Genomic DNA, 17,699 nt, shown 5'->3' on the forward strand with positions numbered 1-17,699 from the left:
ATCATATATGTTAACTCAGTAGGACTGGTTTCCCTTGGTCATTACAGTTACCATTAGTTGAATGCAAAATCTTATAAATTCAGCAACCCAGTTTTACAATACAGATAAAAAGGAACGTATGAGGACTCAGTGCCAGGTATTTGATGTTTCTCTTTTCATAAGACTTTTAACAGATAGATTTCCAGGGTTAGAATTAGCTTTCAAGGTTCTGACATCATTGGAATCTCAACAGGGACCCATCTGAAAGTGAACTCAGTAAATCCTGCCTACTGGCTGATTCCCGTGTCTTAGAAGTAATGCTGGTGGCTTTCGATCTGGTTTATTTTGTTTGAAATCTCATCGAGTGGATAACAGTCAAGGAACGTTTCTGACATTTCCAGCATAATCAATACTAAATCTGATGGGATTTTTTTTTTTAATATAGCAGGTGGATAAAAATTGCAAATGGGAACTCTGTAAATAGCTACAGACAGACAGACAGACAGACAGACAGATAGATAGATAGATAGATAGATAGATAGATAGATAGATAGATAGATAGATAGATAGATAGATAGATAGATAGATAGATAGATAGATAGATAGATAGATAGATAGATAGATAGATAGATAGATAGATAGATAGATAGATAGATAGATAGATAGATAGATAGATAGAACTAACGTCAATGTCAGAGCCAAAAGGATATGTTTTCTGGTCAGCTCTTGAATGGTTGACTGGACCTTCTTCTGGAATACAATTTGTGCTTCACACATGCATGCGTCTTCACTTATTTCACTTCGCATTTCCTCTGAAATAGCATTTGAAAAAGTCCAACACACATTTGTTAGAATGTAAAATGCCAAAACACACACACACACACACACACACACACACACACACACACACACACACACACACACACACACACACACACACACACACACACACACACACACACAATCCTGAGTGAATCTGGAGCTGCTCAAAGCAGATCCATAAATCTGACCAACCATTTTATTTTGCTTGCCCTCCAAACAGTTTTAGAGTCATAAACGATGCAGTTTTTTTTTTTTAATTCCATTCCATTTGATATATTCGGAGTGATTTTAAAATGGCTGATGGGGTAACTGTTGCTTAATGGATATCCAGGGATATCTTTAGCCTGTGGCTCTTCATCTACATCATTTTTCAACATGGGGCTCTATGCCAAACATTTCAGGGCATTCAATTTGGCATCATAATGTGAAAATCAATTCACGCAACAGAAATGATTAGGCTCAATGCTGATTTTCCTTTTGTAGATATGGTCAGGAAGTATATTAAAAAAAATTTTTCATTCAATCACTTCAACTTGTTAATCGAAAAGCAGGAAAGGCTCTTTCACTGAGAAATGTCAGAGGCTGGAAAGTATTTAGTGGGACAATCAGACAACATTGCAAAAAAAATCTGGGGAACATGAATAATAATGTACACACAAACACACACAGACACAAAATAACACCAAATCATTAATTATGTAAAATTTTGCAGTGAAGCATCCCATGAATATGAGGGAAACAAGAGACAGAAACGGCAAACCATGTTAAATTTCAAGCAAGAACTCCATGCCCATTCACGTGTTTACTTGATTAAGCTCAGTCCACAACTTTCCATGCTGTTGTGTTCTCAGTCCTTACAACGGCTGAGCATACTTATGCATGCTTCCAACTCAAAAAGGCTTAAAGTTGGATCAGTGGGAATAATGTTCGCTGTGGGACTCTGTTGACTCTGTAACCTCTGTCCAATGAAGATATCTCCATGCATGGTGAACAAAAAAATGGAAGACACAAAATTAAGAGTATTTATGAAAACCACATCATTCTCATAAGTGGCTGGCACTATGTTTGGTAAGCACAAGTGATTTGTGATTGGAAATTGTCTTACTCGTAATAGCCACCGTCTCATTAAAAAAAAAAAATCACAGCCAAAGCCAATTTTGCATGGAAAATTAGAATCTCACCTTAAATCTTACTGTGTCTGATGATCTGAGATGGTCTGAGATGAAGTGAGATTTGAGATTGACACCTCTTTATTGAAGCCTCCTCCAATGGGCAAAAAGAAAGACTGCTTAAGCTGCTCCTGGCCTGTTGTCCAATCCTCCATAGGTCATAATTCCTTTGAGAAACTGAACCCATGGCCATATGCTCCACACCTCTCTCTAAAAGTTATTTCCAGTCTGCCACATCTGCTCAGTCAGGCTGAGCTCAGTGCTGACTGCAGTATACTACTTGGGGCAACCCAAGATATTAGTCACATGAGTTGATCTGAACTGTGTTTGCTGGGCATTAAACATAGTGCCTTACCACTTCTTGCTGAGTGAATGGAACTAACACCAGTCCCGCAGAGATGCTTTGAAGCCCATAAGAAAATGACATCATGATGGTGTTACGGTTTATCATGATGATAAAACACATAGGTAAGAGCAACACCGGTCAAGATATGAGCAATTTCATGAAAGAACGAGACTCTTACGTGAGCATGTTCTCTGGTCTGCATTCAATACATATCCCGCTCGACACTTGCAGATGTACGTTTCGTCATTGTTGACACAAATATGCTGGCAGTCATTTCCTAGAGTGCATGGATCCGCACCTGAAAAGAGACAGTCCCCGGTTTAACTGACTGTGCCTGTTAACAATGATAGAGGAAACATCAGCCTGTAATTGGTCATAAGTCCCTTTAGAAGTTATGGAACCCCTGCTCATGTGCTTCATGCCTCATAAGGCCCAGTCTCCCACATCTGCTGGTCACTGAGTCTAGGCTCAGTATTGACTTGCTTAAATACTTTTCAACAATCCAAAACAATAGAGACAAGAAGTGAAATGTCATTTGTCCATTAGACACATTAACCCCCTGCTCATGCTAACAGGCCAGGTCATTTTAAACAAAGACTATAATAGAAAACGTTGAGGTTTCTTACGTGAGCATGTTCTCTGGTCTGCATTCAATACATAGCCCACACGGCACTTGCAGAAAAACGTTTCGTCATTGTTGATGCAAATATGCTGGCAGTCATGTCCTAGAGTGCATGGATCCGCACCTGAAAAGAGACAGTCCCCGGTTTAATTGACTGTGCCTGTTAACAATGATAAATCAGGAATCAGTAACACTTTATTTGTCATTTCATTTCATGTTTCATTTCATGTACTTGCGCACATGAAATGAAACAAAATATCGTTTCCCCCAGCCCACAGCCGTGCAGCACAAAGACAAAAAAAAAAAATCTAAAAACTACAGGAATACATATATCACACTACAAAAAAAAAAAAGAAGAAGAAGAAAAATCAGTCCGAGAGAACGCCAGGATGACTGTCAGAACTACCGGTCTCCATGGGCTAGCTGTTAGCTTAACCTGCCCAGCTTCCGCGTCCTGTCAAACTGCCCTCGGTGCCTCCTCCTCGTATGTAGCTCCAGGCAGGGCCATGGTCCCTGGGCCCACCAGAGGCAGCAGACCAGGCTTCCCCAGCCGATCCAACGCCAGCTCTCCCAGCCAGACACCTTCGACACACCTCTCCACATGACCACGCCAAAAACACAGTCAACGCTAGGCAAGACCGTGCCAGACCGCCCTCGGTGTTATCGGAACTGCTGGTCTGCATGGGCTAGCAGTTAGCCTAACCTGCCCCACATCGGCGTCCTGTCAGACTGCCCTCGGTGTTTCCTATTCGGGCGCAGGTCTGGGCAGGGCCGTGGTCTCTGGGTCCACAGGACGCAGCAGACCAAGCTCTCCCAGCCGATCCAGCACCAGCTCTCCCAGCCATCAAATGAAGATGTGGACAGACGTAGACAAAGACACTGCATGGACAGTACTGAGTGAAGCCGCCGCAAACGTAAATTCATGCTGCCATCTTCCCACACCGATATGGGTGAGGCCGCTGCAAACGTGAATTCGTGCCACCATCATGTCATTTGTCCATTAGATGCATTAACCCCCTACTCATGCTAACAGGCTAGGTGACGTTATATGAAGACAATAATAGAGAACGTTGAGGTTTCTTACGTGAGCATGTTCTCTGGTCTGCATTCAATACATATCCCACTCGACACTTGCAGATGTATGAGTTGCCATTGTTGACACAAATGTGCTGGCATTCGTGTCCTGGGCCACATGCATCATCTGAACCTGCAATAGAAACACTCAAAGGTAACGAATCTAATGACATCAGTTAAGGATACCTTAGCATGTTGTGGAACCTTTGATTGGTCATAGAACAGTTAACTAGTCCACATGGTTCATGTGCTCCATGTTGTTGTTGTGTCTACATTACAGCTCGTCATCCTCCCCCACTGCTATTTAGTTTGAGTTCAACATTAGCGACTCACGCTATTTTGAAATAACCAAAAAACATTGATTGCTAAAGCTATAATTTAGTGTGCCCTGCAGACACACTATAAAGCACCTCACAAGCTCTTCTTGGCTGACTAGAGGTCAGAGGTTTTTAACTATTGCCATTGCTGGAGGAATCTGAAGCTATTCAATAAAAGGAAATGACAAAATTACAATATCTGCTGTGTGCCAGGGGCTCTGAATTATAATGTAGACTATATTTTAAATGTTTGAGGTTCTTACGTGAGCATGTTCTCTGGTCTGTATTCAACACATATCCCACTTGGCACTGGCAGATGTATGAGTCGCCATTATTAACACAAATATGTTGGCACTCATGTCCCAGAGTGCATGCATCTGAACCTGAGAAGAGACACTCCTACATCTAATTTGCTTTGTCTGATAATGTCAGTCAAGCAGCCCTTGATCAATTCTGGTACCTTTGACTAATTCTAGTTCCCTTCATAAGTCATGGAAACCATTTTCATGTGCTCCATGCCTTAGCAGTCCCGGTCTCACACAGCTCCTGCTCATTCATCTGGCATTCAGTATTAACTGTCTTGAACTTTTGATTGCAAATCAAGATATAATCCAAAAACGTGAACATGCTTCACCACCTTTTGGTGACCTGCTGGTGTTTTGGGGTTGGTGTTTTTTGCCTAATGTCAATCCTATAGCGGTGCTTTAATCTTCGATATTCAGTGAACTAAACAACATAATATTATTTGGTGAGAAATGCGAGACTGCACCAGGCACACAGCACCAAATTAAGCTATTAAAAACAATCTACTAAAAAAGTCAAGGATCTTACGTGAGCAGGTTTTCTGGTCTGCATTTAAAACATATCCAACTTGACACTTGCAGATGTACGAGTCACCATTATTGACACAAATATGCTGGCACTCATGTCCTAAAGTGCATGCATCCAAACCTGAGAAGAGACACTCCCACATGTAACTGACTTAGTCGACTGACATAATTTGAAGAGCCCCTTGATTGTTGTAGGGGCCTTTGATTGGATGAGTTCCCTTATGAGTCATGGAACCAATGTTTATGTACTCCATGTCTCTTTGGTCCCAGACCTCCACATCTACTGCTTGTCAAGCCAGAGCCTCAAACTGATTGGTCTAAATATTCAGAATGACCAAAGATATTGGTCAAAATAGATAAAAATGATTGTGTCCGAAGGAAACCCTGCAAAGTTCATTGCCATTGGATTTGGGTCTTTTTTGGTTAATTCCAACCCTACTGATATTTGAAGATTCCAACATGAATTTTGGAAAATTCAATAGAGCAAATATTCACATGACGGTTTGTGGGAAACCTGAGACTCGGTGACAGGGACACTGCACCCAATTAAAGACATTCTATTAAAAGATTGAGGATCTTACTTGAGCATGTTCTCTGGTCTGTGTTCAAAACATATCCTGCTCGACACTTGCAGATGTAGGAGTCGCCATTATTGACACAAATGTGCTGGCACTCATGTCCTAAAGTGCATGCATCCAAACCTGAGAAGAGACACTCCCACATGTAACTGACTTAGTCGACTGACATAATTTGAAGAGCCCCTTGATTGTTGTAGGGGCCTTTGATTGGATGAGTTCCCTTATGAGTCATGGAACCAATGTTTATGTACTCCATGTCTCTTTGGTCCCAGACCTCCACATCTACTGCTTGTCAAGCCAGAGCCTCAAACTGATTGGTCTAAATATTCAGAATGACCAAAGATATTGGTCAAAATAGATAAAAATGATTGTGTCCGAAGGAAACCCTGCAAAGTTCATTGCCATTGGATTTGGGTCTTTTTTGGTTAATTCCAACCCTACTGATATTTGAAGATTCCAACATGAATTTTGGAAAATTCAATAGAGCAAATATTCACATGACGGTTTGTGGGAAACCTGAGACTCGGTGACAGGGACACTGCACCCAATTAAAGACATTCTATTGAAAGATTGAGGATCTTACTTGAGCATGTTCTCTGGTCTGTGTTCAAAACATATCCTGCTCGACACTTGCAGATGTAGGAGTCACCATTATTGACACAAATGTGCTGGCAGTCGTGTCCTAGCGCACATGCATCCGAACCTGAGAAGAGATTCTCCCATGTCTAATTGTTTTTGTCTGATGACATTAGATTCAAGGCACCCTGTTTGTTTGGGGAACATTTGATTTATCGTAATTCCTTTTATAAGTCATAGAGACCACCTTCATGTGCTCCATGCCGTATCAGTCCCAGTCTCCCAAATCTCCTGCTAATTTATGTCGAGCTCAGCACTGACTGCCTCAAACTCATACCAATCCAATACAGCAACCACATTATCTGGGATTTAGCATGCACATCAGATACACTATAAAGTGCCTCACAGCCCCTTTGTGACACTTTGGAGCTTTGGAGATGTTTTTAGCTGATGCCAATCCTGCAGTGGTGCTTTAAGTCTGAGTGTCAAATGACGCTCCCAACATAATGGGAGTGCTTGCGAAATGGGAAACTGTGCCAGGGACACTGCACCAAAGTATAGACATTTTATTAAAAAGGATAAAGTTCTTACGTGAGCAGGTTTTCTGGTCTGCATTTAAAGCATATCCAACTTGACACTTGCAGATGTACGAATCACCATTATTGACACAAATATGCTGGCAATCATGTCCTAAAGTGCATGTGTCCACACCTGAGAAGAGACACTTTCACATGTAACTGACTTAGTCGACTGACATAATTTGAAGAGCCCCTTGATTGTTATAGGGGCCTTTGATTGGAAGGGTTCCCTTATGAATCATGGAACCCATGTTTATGTACTCCATGTCTCTTTGGTCCCAGACCTCCACATCTCCTGCTTGCTTAGGCAGAGCCCCAAATTGATTGGTCTAAAAATTCAGAATGAAACTTTGCCTGTCTAAAGGACACCCTACAAAGTGCCTTACTGGTCCTTGCTGACCAGTTGGAGTTTTGGGGTCATTTTTGTCTAATTCTAACCCCTGCTGACATTTTGATGCTCCCATATCAATTTTGGAATGTTTAGTATTGCTTATAATTATATGATGGTTTGTGAAAAACCTGAGACCCAGTGACAAGGACACTGCACCAAATGAAAGACATTCCGTTGAAAGACCGAGGATCTTACTTGAGCATGTTTTCTGATCTGTGTTCAAAACATATCCTGTACGACATTTGCAGATGTATGAGTTGCCGTCATTGGCACAAATATGCTGGCAGTCATGTCCTACAGCACATGCATCCAAACCTGGGAAGAGACAACCCCATGGCTAATTGGATTTGTCTGATGACATCAGGCTCAAGGCACCCCGTTTATTTCGGGGGCCTTTGATTGATCATAGTTCCCTTTATAAGTCATGGAGCCCATTTTCATGAGCTCCATGTCCTATCAGTCCCAGTCTCCCAAATCACTTGCAAATGTATGTCGAGCTCAGCATTAACTGCCTCTAACATATATCAGTCCAAGATAGCAACCACAAGACCTGGCATTTACACCAGGTGTACTACAAAGTGCCTCCCAGCCTCTTGGTGACACTTTGGAGTCCTAGGGTTGGTTTTGGCCAATAGTGATCCTGCAGTGGTGCTTCAAAGTTGGAGTGTTCAATGAAGCTCACAACATAAAAGGAGTTGGTGAGAAACATGAGACTGTACCAGGGGACACTGCACCAAAGTATAGACATTTCATGAAAAAGGATAAAGTTCTTACGTGAGCAGGTTTTCTGGTCTGCATTTAAAGCATATCCAACTTGACACTTGCAGATGTACGAATCACCATTATTGACACAAATATGCTGGCAATCATGTCCTAAAGTGCATGTATCCACACCTGAGAAGAGACACTTTCACATGTAATTGACTTAGTGGACTGACTCAAAGAGCCCCTTGATTGTTATAGGGGCCTTTGATTGGAAGGGTTCCCTTATTAATCACGGAACCCATGTTTATGTACCCCATGTCTCTTTGGTCCCAGACCTCCACATCTCCTGCTTGCTCAGGCAGAGCCCCAAATTGATGGGTCTAAAAATTCAGAATGAAACTTTGCCTGTCTAAAGGACACCCTACAAAGTGCCTTACTGGTCCTTGCTGACCAGTTGGAGTTTTGGGGTTATTTTAGTCTAATTCTAACCCCTGCTGACATTTTGATGCTCCCATATGAATTTTGGAATGTTTAGTATTGCAAATGATTACATGATGGTTTGTGAAAAACCTGAGACCCAGTGACAAGGACACTGCACCAAATTAAAGACATTCCGTTGAAAGACTGAGGATCTTACTTGAGCATGTTTTCTGATCTGTGTTCAAAACATATCCTGTACGACATTTGCAGATGTATGAGTTGCCGTCATTGACACAAATATGCTGGCAGTCATGTCCTACAGCACATGCATCCAAACCTGGGAAGAGACAACCCCATGGCTAATTGGCTTTGTCTGATGACATCAGGCTCAAGGCACCCCTTTTGTTTTGGGGGCCTTTGATTGATCATAGTTCCCTTTATAAGTCATGGAGCCCATTTTCATGAGCTCCATGTCCTATCAGTCCCAGTCTCCCAAATCACTTGCAAATGTATGTCGAGCTCAGTATTAACTGCCTCTAACATATATCAGTCCAAAATAGCAACCACAAGACCTGGCATTTACACCAGGTGTACTACAAAGTGCCTCCCAGCCTCTTGGTGACACTTTGGAGTCTTAGGGTTGTTTTTGGCCAATAGTGATCCTGCAGTAGTGCTTTAAAGTTGAGTGTTCAATGAAGCTCACAACATAAAAGGAGTTGGTGAGAAACATGAGACTGTGCCAGGGACACTGCACCAAAGTATAGACATTTCATGAAAAAGGATAAAGTTCTTACGTGAGCAGGTTTTCTGGTCTGCATTCAAAGCATATCCAACTTGACACTTGCAGATGTACGAGTCACCATTATTGACACAAATATGCTGGCAATCATGTCCTAAAGCGCATGTGTCCACACCTGAGAAGAGATACTTCCACATGTAACTGACTTAGTGGACTGACATAAGTCAGAGTCCCTCAAATGTTTGAGGGTCTTTGACTGGTTGTAGTTCCCTTGTGAGTCATGAAACCCATTTTCATGTGCTCCATGTCTCTTTGGTGCTAGCTCTCCACATCACCTGCTTGTTTAGGGGAGCCGAAGTAAACTGGTCTCAATAACTGGTCTCAAGACACTGTTCGCAATAGATGAAATGTTCTCAAAGGAAACCCTACAACATGCTTTACATGCCTCATCATCGCTGACTAGTCAGAGCTTTTGGGATATGTTTGGCTAATTCAAACTCTGCTGACATTTTGAGGTCCTAACATGAATTTTGGAATGTTCAATATTGCAAATAATTACATGACGGTTTGTGGGAAACCTGAGTATCGGTGACAGGGACACTGCACCCAGTTAAAGACATTCTATTGAAAGATTGAGGATCTTACTTGAGCATGTTCTCTGGTCTGTGTTCAAAACATATCCTGCTCGACACTTGCAGATGTAGGAGTCGCCATTATTGACACAAATGTGCTGGCAGTCGTGTCCTAGCGCACATGCATCCGAACCTGTGAAGAGATTCTCCCATGTCAAATTGTCTTTGTCTAATGACCTCATGCCTAAAGGCACCCTGTTTGTTTTGGGGGCATTCAATTGGTTGTAGTTCCTTCTATAACGTGCGGAACCCACGTTAATGTGCTCCAAGCCTTATCAGTACCAGTCTTGCAAATCTCCTGCTAATTTATGTACTATAACTCAGTACTAACTGCCTCAAATACATAACAATTCAAGACCTCAAATACATAACAATTCAAGACCTCAAATACATAACAATTCAAGACAACAATGACAAGATCTAGAATTTAGAATGTACACCAAGCAGGTGTACACCTTGAAAACTACTCTAACTAGCTGACAGGTTGGGTCTTTGGCATTGTTGTTTGCTAGTGCCAATCAGAATCAGAACCAGAATCAGAATACTTCATTCATCCCCGAGGGGAAATTGGGTATCCTTCGGCATTGCCTCAATGTTGAGTGTTCAATTAAACTAAATACTTAATCAGAGTTTGTAGGAAAAGCGAGACTGTGCCATGCACTGCACCAAAACATAGGCAATCTATTGAAAAAGTTGGGTTTCTTACGTGAGCAGGTCTTCTGATCTGGATTTACGACATATCCAACTCGGCACTTGCAGATGTACGAGTCACCATTATTGACACAAATATGCTGGCACTCATGTCCTGGGCCGCATGCATCTGAAACTGAAAGAGAAATACCAAAATCTTAATTTAGTGACATCAGTCAAAAAGCCCTTGGCATTGACCAGTCTTTGACCAGCTATCCTTTGCACATCATTGGTTCAAGTCCTCTACTTTTCCTGCTTAGTCAGACTACACTTAGTATCAACTTCCCCAAACTATCTAAAACAAACCCAAACATGAGTTGTGAAATGAATTCACCGGCTATACAAAGTACCTCAGAGGATCTTGCTGTTGCTGCTCAAGCGTTGGTAGCTGTTTTCGAAAAATGCTAATCCTGAAGGTATTTTCTAAAGCCGCACAAAACATTTTATCAGACAAATTATGTAGTAGTGATATTTGAGGGAAATTGAAACACTGCATCAACACATAAACACTCAATCCATTGAAAAGGTCAGGTTTCTTACGTGAGCATGTTTTTTTGTCCATGTTCAAGACATAGCCCACGCGACACTCGCAGATGTATGAGTTGCCATTGCTGACACAAATATGTTGGCAGTCGTGTCCCAATGCACATGAATCCGAACCTGAAAAGAGACACTTCCATGTCTGATTGGCTTAGCTTGACATTAATTAGCTGTTATTTAGGTATTAGTTATTTGGGTATTAATTAGGTGAAATCATGCACTGATTAATTGTGAGAAACATGCAGATTACTGAGCAGAATTAAAGCAATGACTCTGCATATCTCAAACAGAATTAACATTTAAAATACACTATATCAGCCTGTGAGTGAGAGGGGAATTTGCGCCCTTTTAACGTGTGATCACTTTTCTTAAGTCATAACATAGTTATTGTACTGCATTAAACTCCCATTTTAAATTAGGATGTTCACTCCATTGTTTTAAATACTGCATTTGCTATTGCCTGATACAACAGCAAACTTTTAAATTTGACTGACAGACATCATTGTCTGTCAGATGTTTCCAAAACATTATTCTGAGTCTCAGATAATGGGAAACCCAATCAGAAGTGGCAGTCCTTCCTCATTTACTTTGATTTTCTATGGTGTTGGTTCTAATGAAGCATCGAGGGCCTTTTTTTTTTTTGCTTTTCCCCCCCTTCTTCTCCCCAATTGTACTTGGCCAATTACCCCACTCTTCCGAGCCGTCCCGGTCGCTGCTCCACCCCCTCTGCTGATCCGGGGAGGGCTGCAGACTACCACATGCCTCCTCCGATACATATGGAGTCGCCAGCCACTTCTTTTCACCTGACAGTGAGGAGTTTCGACAGGGGGACATAGCATGTGGGAAGATCTCGCTATTTCCCCCAGTTCCCCCTCCCCCCCAAACAGGCGCCCCGACTGACCAGAGGAGGAGCTAGTGCAGCGACCAGGACACATACCCACATCCAGCTTCCCACCCACAGACACGGCCAATTGTGTCTCTAGGGACGCCCAACCAAGCCGGAGGTAACACGGGGGATTCGAACTGGCAATGTTGGTAGGCAACAGACTACACTGCTACGCTACCTGGACGCCCTAATCGAGGGACTTTTGAGGACTGATCTATGCCATACACCCTCAATTCAAATGTTACCGTCCAGCTAACTCAAGGACATGAATTAGCATGGATATTAACAGTTTTGTTAGCATGAAAGTTGTCAATTACTTTAATGAGTTATAATGCATGCGATGAGATGTGTCAAATGTCCACTAGTAAGTATAGCTACTCTTTGATGTTTGGAGAAATTGTTTGAACATCCCTAGCTCCCATTTCTCAACCCCCGAGAGCACCCAAATGCATAACCAGCAATGAGCAGCGTGATAGGACAAAGCAAAGACCAGCATTCCTGCAGCCTGCAAGCAGCCATGTATGCCTAAAAAAATAACAAAACAAAAGCTACTGTACAAGTAAATGAAGTTACCCTTTAAATCAGTTTCATTAAATAGTTTTACAAAACTGGTCCATCCACCATTTTCATCTGACATTGATAAGTGTCACATAGCTTTTATTGAATCCTCATGTTTTGTGGACACTTTTCTGTTGATTTAATTTTTCAACTTGAAGCTTTGTATGAAGCACTAAAACATAGACTAATAGCCTAAAAATGTGCTTTTATGTAAGATGAAATAGGACACACAATATCTAATGCAAACTGTTTAGTTTCTTGACTTTGAGAGTTACTCTCAGAGACATTTTAGTCAAAATCTGTGCACACTAATCAAGCTTTTGACTCACAAGTAAGGTATCACTGTTGTCCAGTCCGAGGTTTCAGGGCTCCTAAGGAGTACCCTGGCCCTTCTTGTCACCACATCCGCTCACCACAAGGTGCAAGGTGCAAGGCGTAGTGCAAAGAGCTGGGCAGTCCCTGCAGAACGTACTGGCAGCATCATGTTGGGTTTCAACCATGTTTAAACGGTCAAGCATGTAAAACTTCTCCTGAGTTGGCAAATCGGCCAATGACCAGAGATGTCTTCTTTAAACTGGTTGGTCAGAGGCTTAGTTTGCACTTTCAACAATTTTACCATTGTCTGTCAAGCCACTGTTAGTGAATGCTAATTGGAAAGAAAATCCCAACACATCAAGTGATGGTAAATTCATAATGCTATCCCTTGGTCTTGTTCTTAACAAAGAGGACTGTTAACTTCAGAATGGAAATTACCCTCTATGGTGCTGCCCATACGATCACAGGTGAAATAAAAAAGATGGATCTGACGTACCAGTGTTTCCTTCACCGTCATTCTTGTTATTTATTCCATTACCATCATATTCACCACTTAGGCCTATTCCATATTCGTCAATTCCGCCATCTAACGGAATATCGGCACTCCCCTCATCATCCTTACCACACAAGGTTTCCCTAAATTTGGAAGTGAGCTTCTCAATAACACCATAGGTTTCCACATAGAAGACATGGTCATCAAGTGGGAGGCTGGCCATAAGGCGGAGAGACTTCATATCTGCTCTGTCCACTCCTACTGCATAAATTTCAATCCCAGATGCCCGGGCTGCTGCTGCTACATCTTCCACCTTGTCCTGGGGCCTCCCATCCGTCACTATGATGGCCACTCTAGCGATGTTCATGGAGCTAGGGCGAGCCCCTGACTCCATGGTGAAAGCCTTTTCCATGGCAAATTTAATGGCCAAGCCTGTCATGGTGCCTGAAGCGAGGGGGTCAATGCGGGCCAATGCCTGCTTTAGGGCCGCTTTGTTAAAGTACGTCTTCAGCATGAAATCCAGCTGCACCGTGCTTGCATAATTGACGAGGCCGACCCGAGTGGAATCTGAGCCAATCTCCAAACTATCCACCATGTCTTGCAAGAACTCTTTGGCCTTTTCGAATTCAGCTGGGCGCACACTGCGGGAGCTGTCTATGATGAAAACCAGATCTATAGGCCGATTTCTGCAGTTTGTTCTTGATGCTGCAAAGAGAAGAATGATAAATTACTTTTAAATTACTGTAAAATTGTGATGTGTTCATATAATTTTAGACACAAACACCCTTATGGTAACTGAACATTTTGAATAAACACACACACACATTATGAAGATATAGGGGTGTGGACTAATTAAACATAATAAGCATGTTAAAATTTGCTCCATCTTGAAAATATTGCAATACACAATGTCAAAAGCGGAACACTGTTTGTTTACAGACATTCACTTGCACTCCTTTAACATCAATATAATATGCATGTTATGAATGCGACGTCACCTTTGTAATAAGCAATTACAGGAAATTCACCACACTCTGTGAATACTCAAGGCCCTGGTATAGATTCAAGTAAAAGAAAGTATACTCTGGACAGAAATACCAGTCCAAAGTTTTGTTTTTTCAAGCAAACTATAAGAAAATGTGTCGTTGCTCGACCGTAAAGTTCTGTGGATTTTTGTTGTTCGGAAGTTTATTTGTTTTTGTTTTTTCCCCCTCATTCATTGGTATGTTGATTATATTTAAGCAAACCAAGCTAACATCCCAGTAACAATGAGAACACACTACCAAATTAATTAGGAAGAAAAATGAACAAGGCCACAGTGTCATAGAGCCAATACAACTGTTGTGTGACTTTACTTCAACCAAACCTTCACGGGCTCATTGTCTTATTCAGTTTGTAATTGGAAAGACTGACTGCACGTGTTTCACTGAGTGGCCGACGTTACATATTGGCACGCTCTGCTTCAGCGCCAACGTCAGCTCGCCTGACTCGTGCTTTCAGCTAACCGACAACCCAGGAAAACAGGCTGCACGTCACAAACACTTCAGAACCTTCTGGAATGAAAAGTCCGGTTTGTTCACTCACGCCTCACTTACGCCGCTATCAGTGGCGCTGTCACAGTAACGACAGTAACTAATTTCACCTCAGACTACAAGAGCGCGAGTCGGACAGACGCATATCACCCACCCACCTCTGGCTATATTTGCTGTTTTCAAAGACCACTGCGTTGCTTTTGTGGACATAATCCTCATCAGTTCTACTGTTATTTATGTAAACTACTAATAAGACACGTTAGCCCCTAGCTAACAGGTCTGATCCTTTAGCCGAGCGGTTAGTGATGTCGCCTTGTGGTGCAGTTCACCCCGTATCGAATCCCGCACCGGGCAAGAAAATAACCGGTTACGTTGGTGGCAGCGGTGGGATCCGGAAGTGTGCAGAGACCAGAAGTCTCTTCGGAGCGCGGGAATAACAAAGCGCGGGGACGCGCTTCCGGGAAGGGTGGCAACTGTAAACTACTAATAAGACACGTTAGCCCCTAGCTAACGGGTGTGACCCTTTAGCCGAGCGGTTGGCGATGTCGCGTTGTGGTGCAGTACACCTCGTATCGAATCCCGCACCGGGCAAGAAAATAACCGGTCACATTTATATTATTGACAATATATTATTGATTTAAATCAACGTTGCTTTTTAATACTTTGGTGTCTGTAAACTTAACAGTTAGCTAGTCTCTCCCGATCGCGTTAGCTATAGTCAGACGTTAGCTTGCTAGGCGCTAGATACTAGCTGGACAGATATGCGTCTGTTCAACTCGCGCTCTTGTAGTCTGAGGTGAAATGACGTCTCGTGACAAGCAAAAAAAAACCTCACGTTAATGCACGAGCGCTCACCAGCCACCTTCCATAGCGTAACCTGAAAAACAGGTTACAATAGTAACGGCCCTGGCAACGCTGCCACTGAACATTCTAACCCGTGCCGAACGCTACCGAACAGCTGATTAGGACGCCATTGTCGCGTCATCCGGAACTTTTTCCCCGGCCGGAACAAATTTACTGCGACGGCTCCGCGTTTCTGTGAAGTCCTGCGTCAGATGAAACCGCGTGGGCAATACCAACTGACAGGACACGTGGGGGATTAGAAAAACAATGTATTTTCCCGTTTCTTACAAATTTCGATTATAATGTTAATAAAAAAAGACCTCGAAATCTTACAACAGCATATACTTTAGACGTACTCACTCACAAACATTTTGGAGGGGGTTGCACCCCCCCCCACACACACACACACACACACGCACGCACACACACACACACACACACACACACACACACACACACACACACACACACACACACGAATCTACACTAACGGTAAAGCTAAACGTAAGACTTCAAGCCAAGTTCATGAGGCGTTTCGCATCTAGACGGAAACAAACCATATCCACACAACAGGTGTCAGCTTTATGTCTGAACTTCGGGACTCTCTACCTGCGCCGCTTTGTATGGCTGCGGAGGCCCGCCGTGACGTAGCGGGGGGTGCGTTCGGCGGGAGGCGAGTGAGCGGCTGGCCCATAGGCTGGCCTCTCTTTATCGGCCGGCGTCGAGGGGACTGATAGCGGTAAAACCTGGATTTAGTACCGTGAGCTTTGCCAGACAAGGAGGAAAAGGCAGAGAGGAAAAGCACATTAGAGCAATGGTTAGTTTTGTTCGGCGCCAGCCACCTGTGGATGTCATTTGTTAAAGGCGGTAAACAACATGCAGCAGCAGCAGATGACTGAATGGTGTTAGATAGATAGATAGATAGAGAGAGAGAGAGAGAGAGAGAGAGAGAGAGAGAGAGAGAGAGAGAGAGAGAGAGAGAGAGAGAGATAGATAGATAGATAGAGAGAGAGAGAGAGAGAGAGAGAGAGAGAGAGAGAGAGAGAGAGAGAGAGAGAGAGAGAGAGAGAGATAGAGAGAGAGAGAGAGAGATAGAGAGATAGAGAGATAGATCGATAGATAGATCGATAGATGGATGGATGGATGGATGGATGGATGGATGGATGCAGCCTGTTTCAGTAGTTCCACTTTCAAAGACGTGAGTAAAAAAGTCTGGATGTGATTCCAGCTATTCGAAACACACAACGAAAGTTACCGTGTGCAATTTCAGGTGCGTTGTTGTGCAACTAACTAATAAGGCGTTGAAAGCAAGCTGTCGCCGCTCCTCCTGCGTTATTTCCCTTATAAGGAAATAGCCTGCTCATCTGCATTTTCTTTATCAATTTGTTATAAAGTAGCTCTTTGGTCGATTTTAGTATTATTATTATTATTTAGACTGCCAGATCTCATCACTGTCGGACCCGACAGTGATGGAGATCTTTAAGGTGTCCAGTGTGAAGGCACTTTCCTAATTCAGCGTCATTTCAAGTTTTGGATCGCTTATGCGCGAATGTTAACAAGAAGAAGAAGAAGAAGAAAAAAACCCTCATAAATCACCAACCTTCCAAATTAGTTGTTCGCATATTCTGAGATAAATGGTTGTCGACAGCTGGCCTCTGAGACTGGACGAGGGAGCGCCCACTCTGCCGGACCCTGCGGCTCGCAGGGTCTCTAGAGAGTTCGTCCCGGACCGTCTCATCACTTGGCGAGACGTCGTCAAACGCATGCTGAATGGATTCGGCCGCTCGTGCGTGCTGACGGAGTCTCGCGGAGGCCCGCGGGGACGCAGGCGTTAGAGGACGGTCCGCCTGCACGGGACGGTAAGATCCGTAACGGGAGTATGTCCCCTGCGCGTCCCGCGCCACGAGGCCGATGAAACACACGAGTCTGGCGAGTAACAGATTCATATCGGCCGCGCGCGGTGCCTTTCTTGGCCGCCTCTAAAGTAGCGGTCGGGTCCTCCCCTGCCGGGGCTGAGCATCTATATACGCGTTCAGCCACGACCCCTGCGGCGTGGGGGTAACA

General features: G+C 43.2%; 1 protein-coding gene across 1 annotated transcript; it reads right to left on the bottom strand.

The window, feature by feature from the left end:
- Window positions 1-187: 187 nt before the first annotated feature.
- LOC130126729 (matrilin-3-like) lies at window positions 188-17,581 on the bottom strand. The gene is made up of 9 exons (XM_056296346.1): window positions 17,236-17,581; window positions 16,245-16,400; window positions 13,264-13,965; window positions 11,009-11,128; window positions 9,202-9,321; window positions 8,057-8,176; window positions 6,321-6,440; window positions 690-791; window positions 188-343 (listed from the first exon to the last, which is right to left on the bottom strand). Exons 1-9 carry the CDS (start codon window positions 17,579-17,581, stop codon window positions 288-290), a joined length of 1,842 nt encoding a protein of 613 aa, XP_056152321.1. The 3' UTR covers window positions 188-287.
- Between the last annotated feature and the right edge of the window lie 118 nt (window positions 17,582-17,699).

The sequence above is a fragment of the Lampris incognitus genome, chromosome 16 (genome assembly GCF_029633865.1).
Source record: "Lampris incognitus isolate fLamInc1 chromosome 16, fLamInc1.hap2, whole genome shotgun sequence".
NCBI lineage: Eukaryota > Metazoa > Chordata > Actinopteri > Lampriformes > Lampridae > Lampris > Lampris incognitus.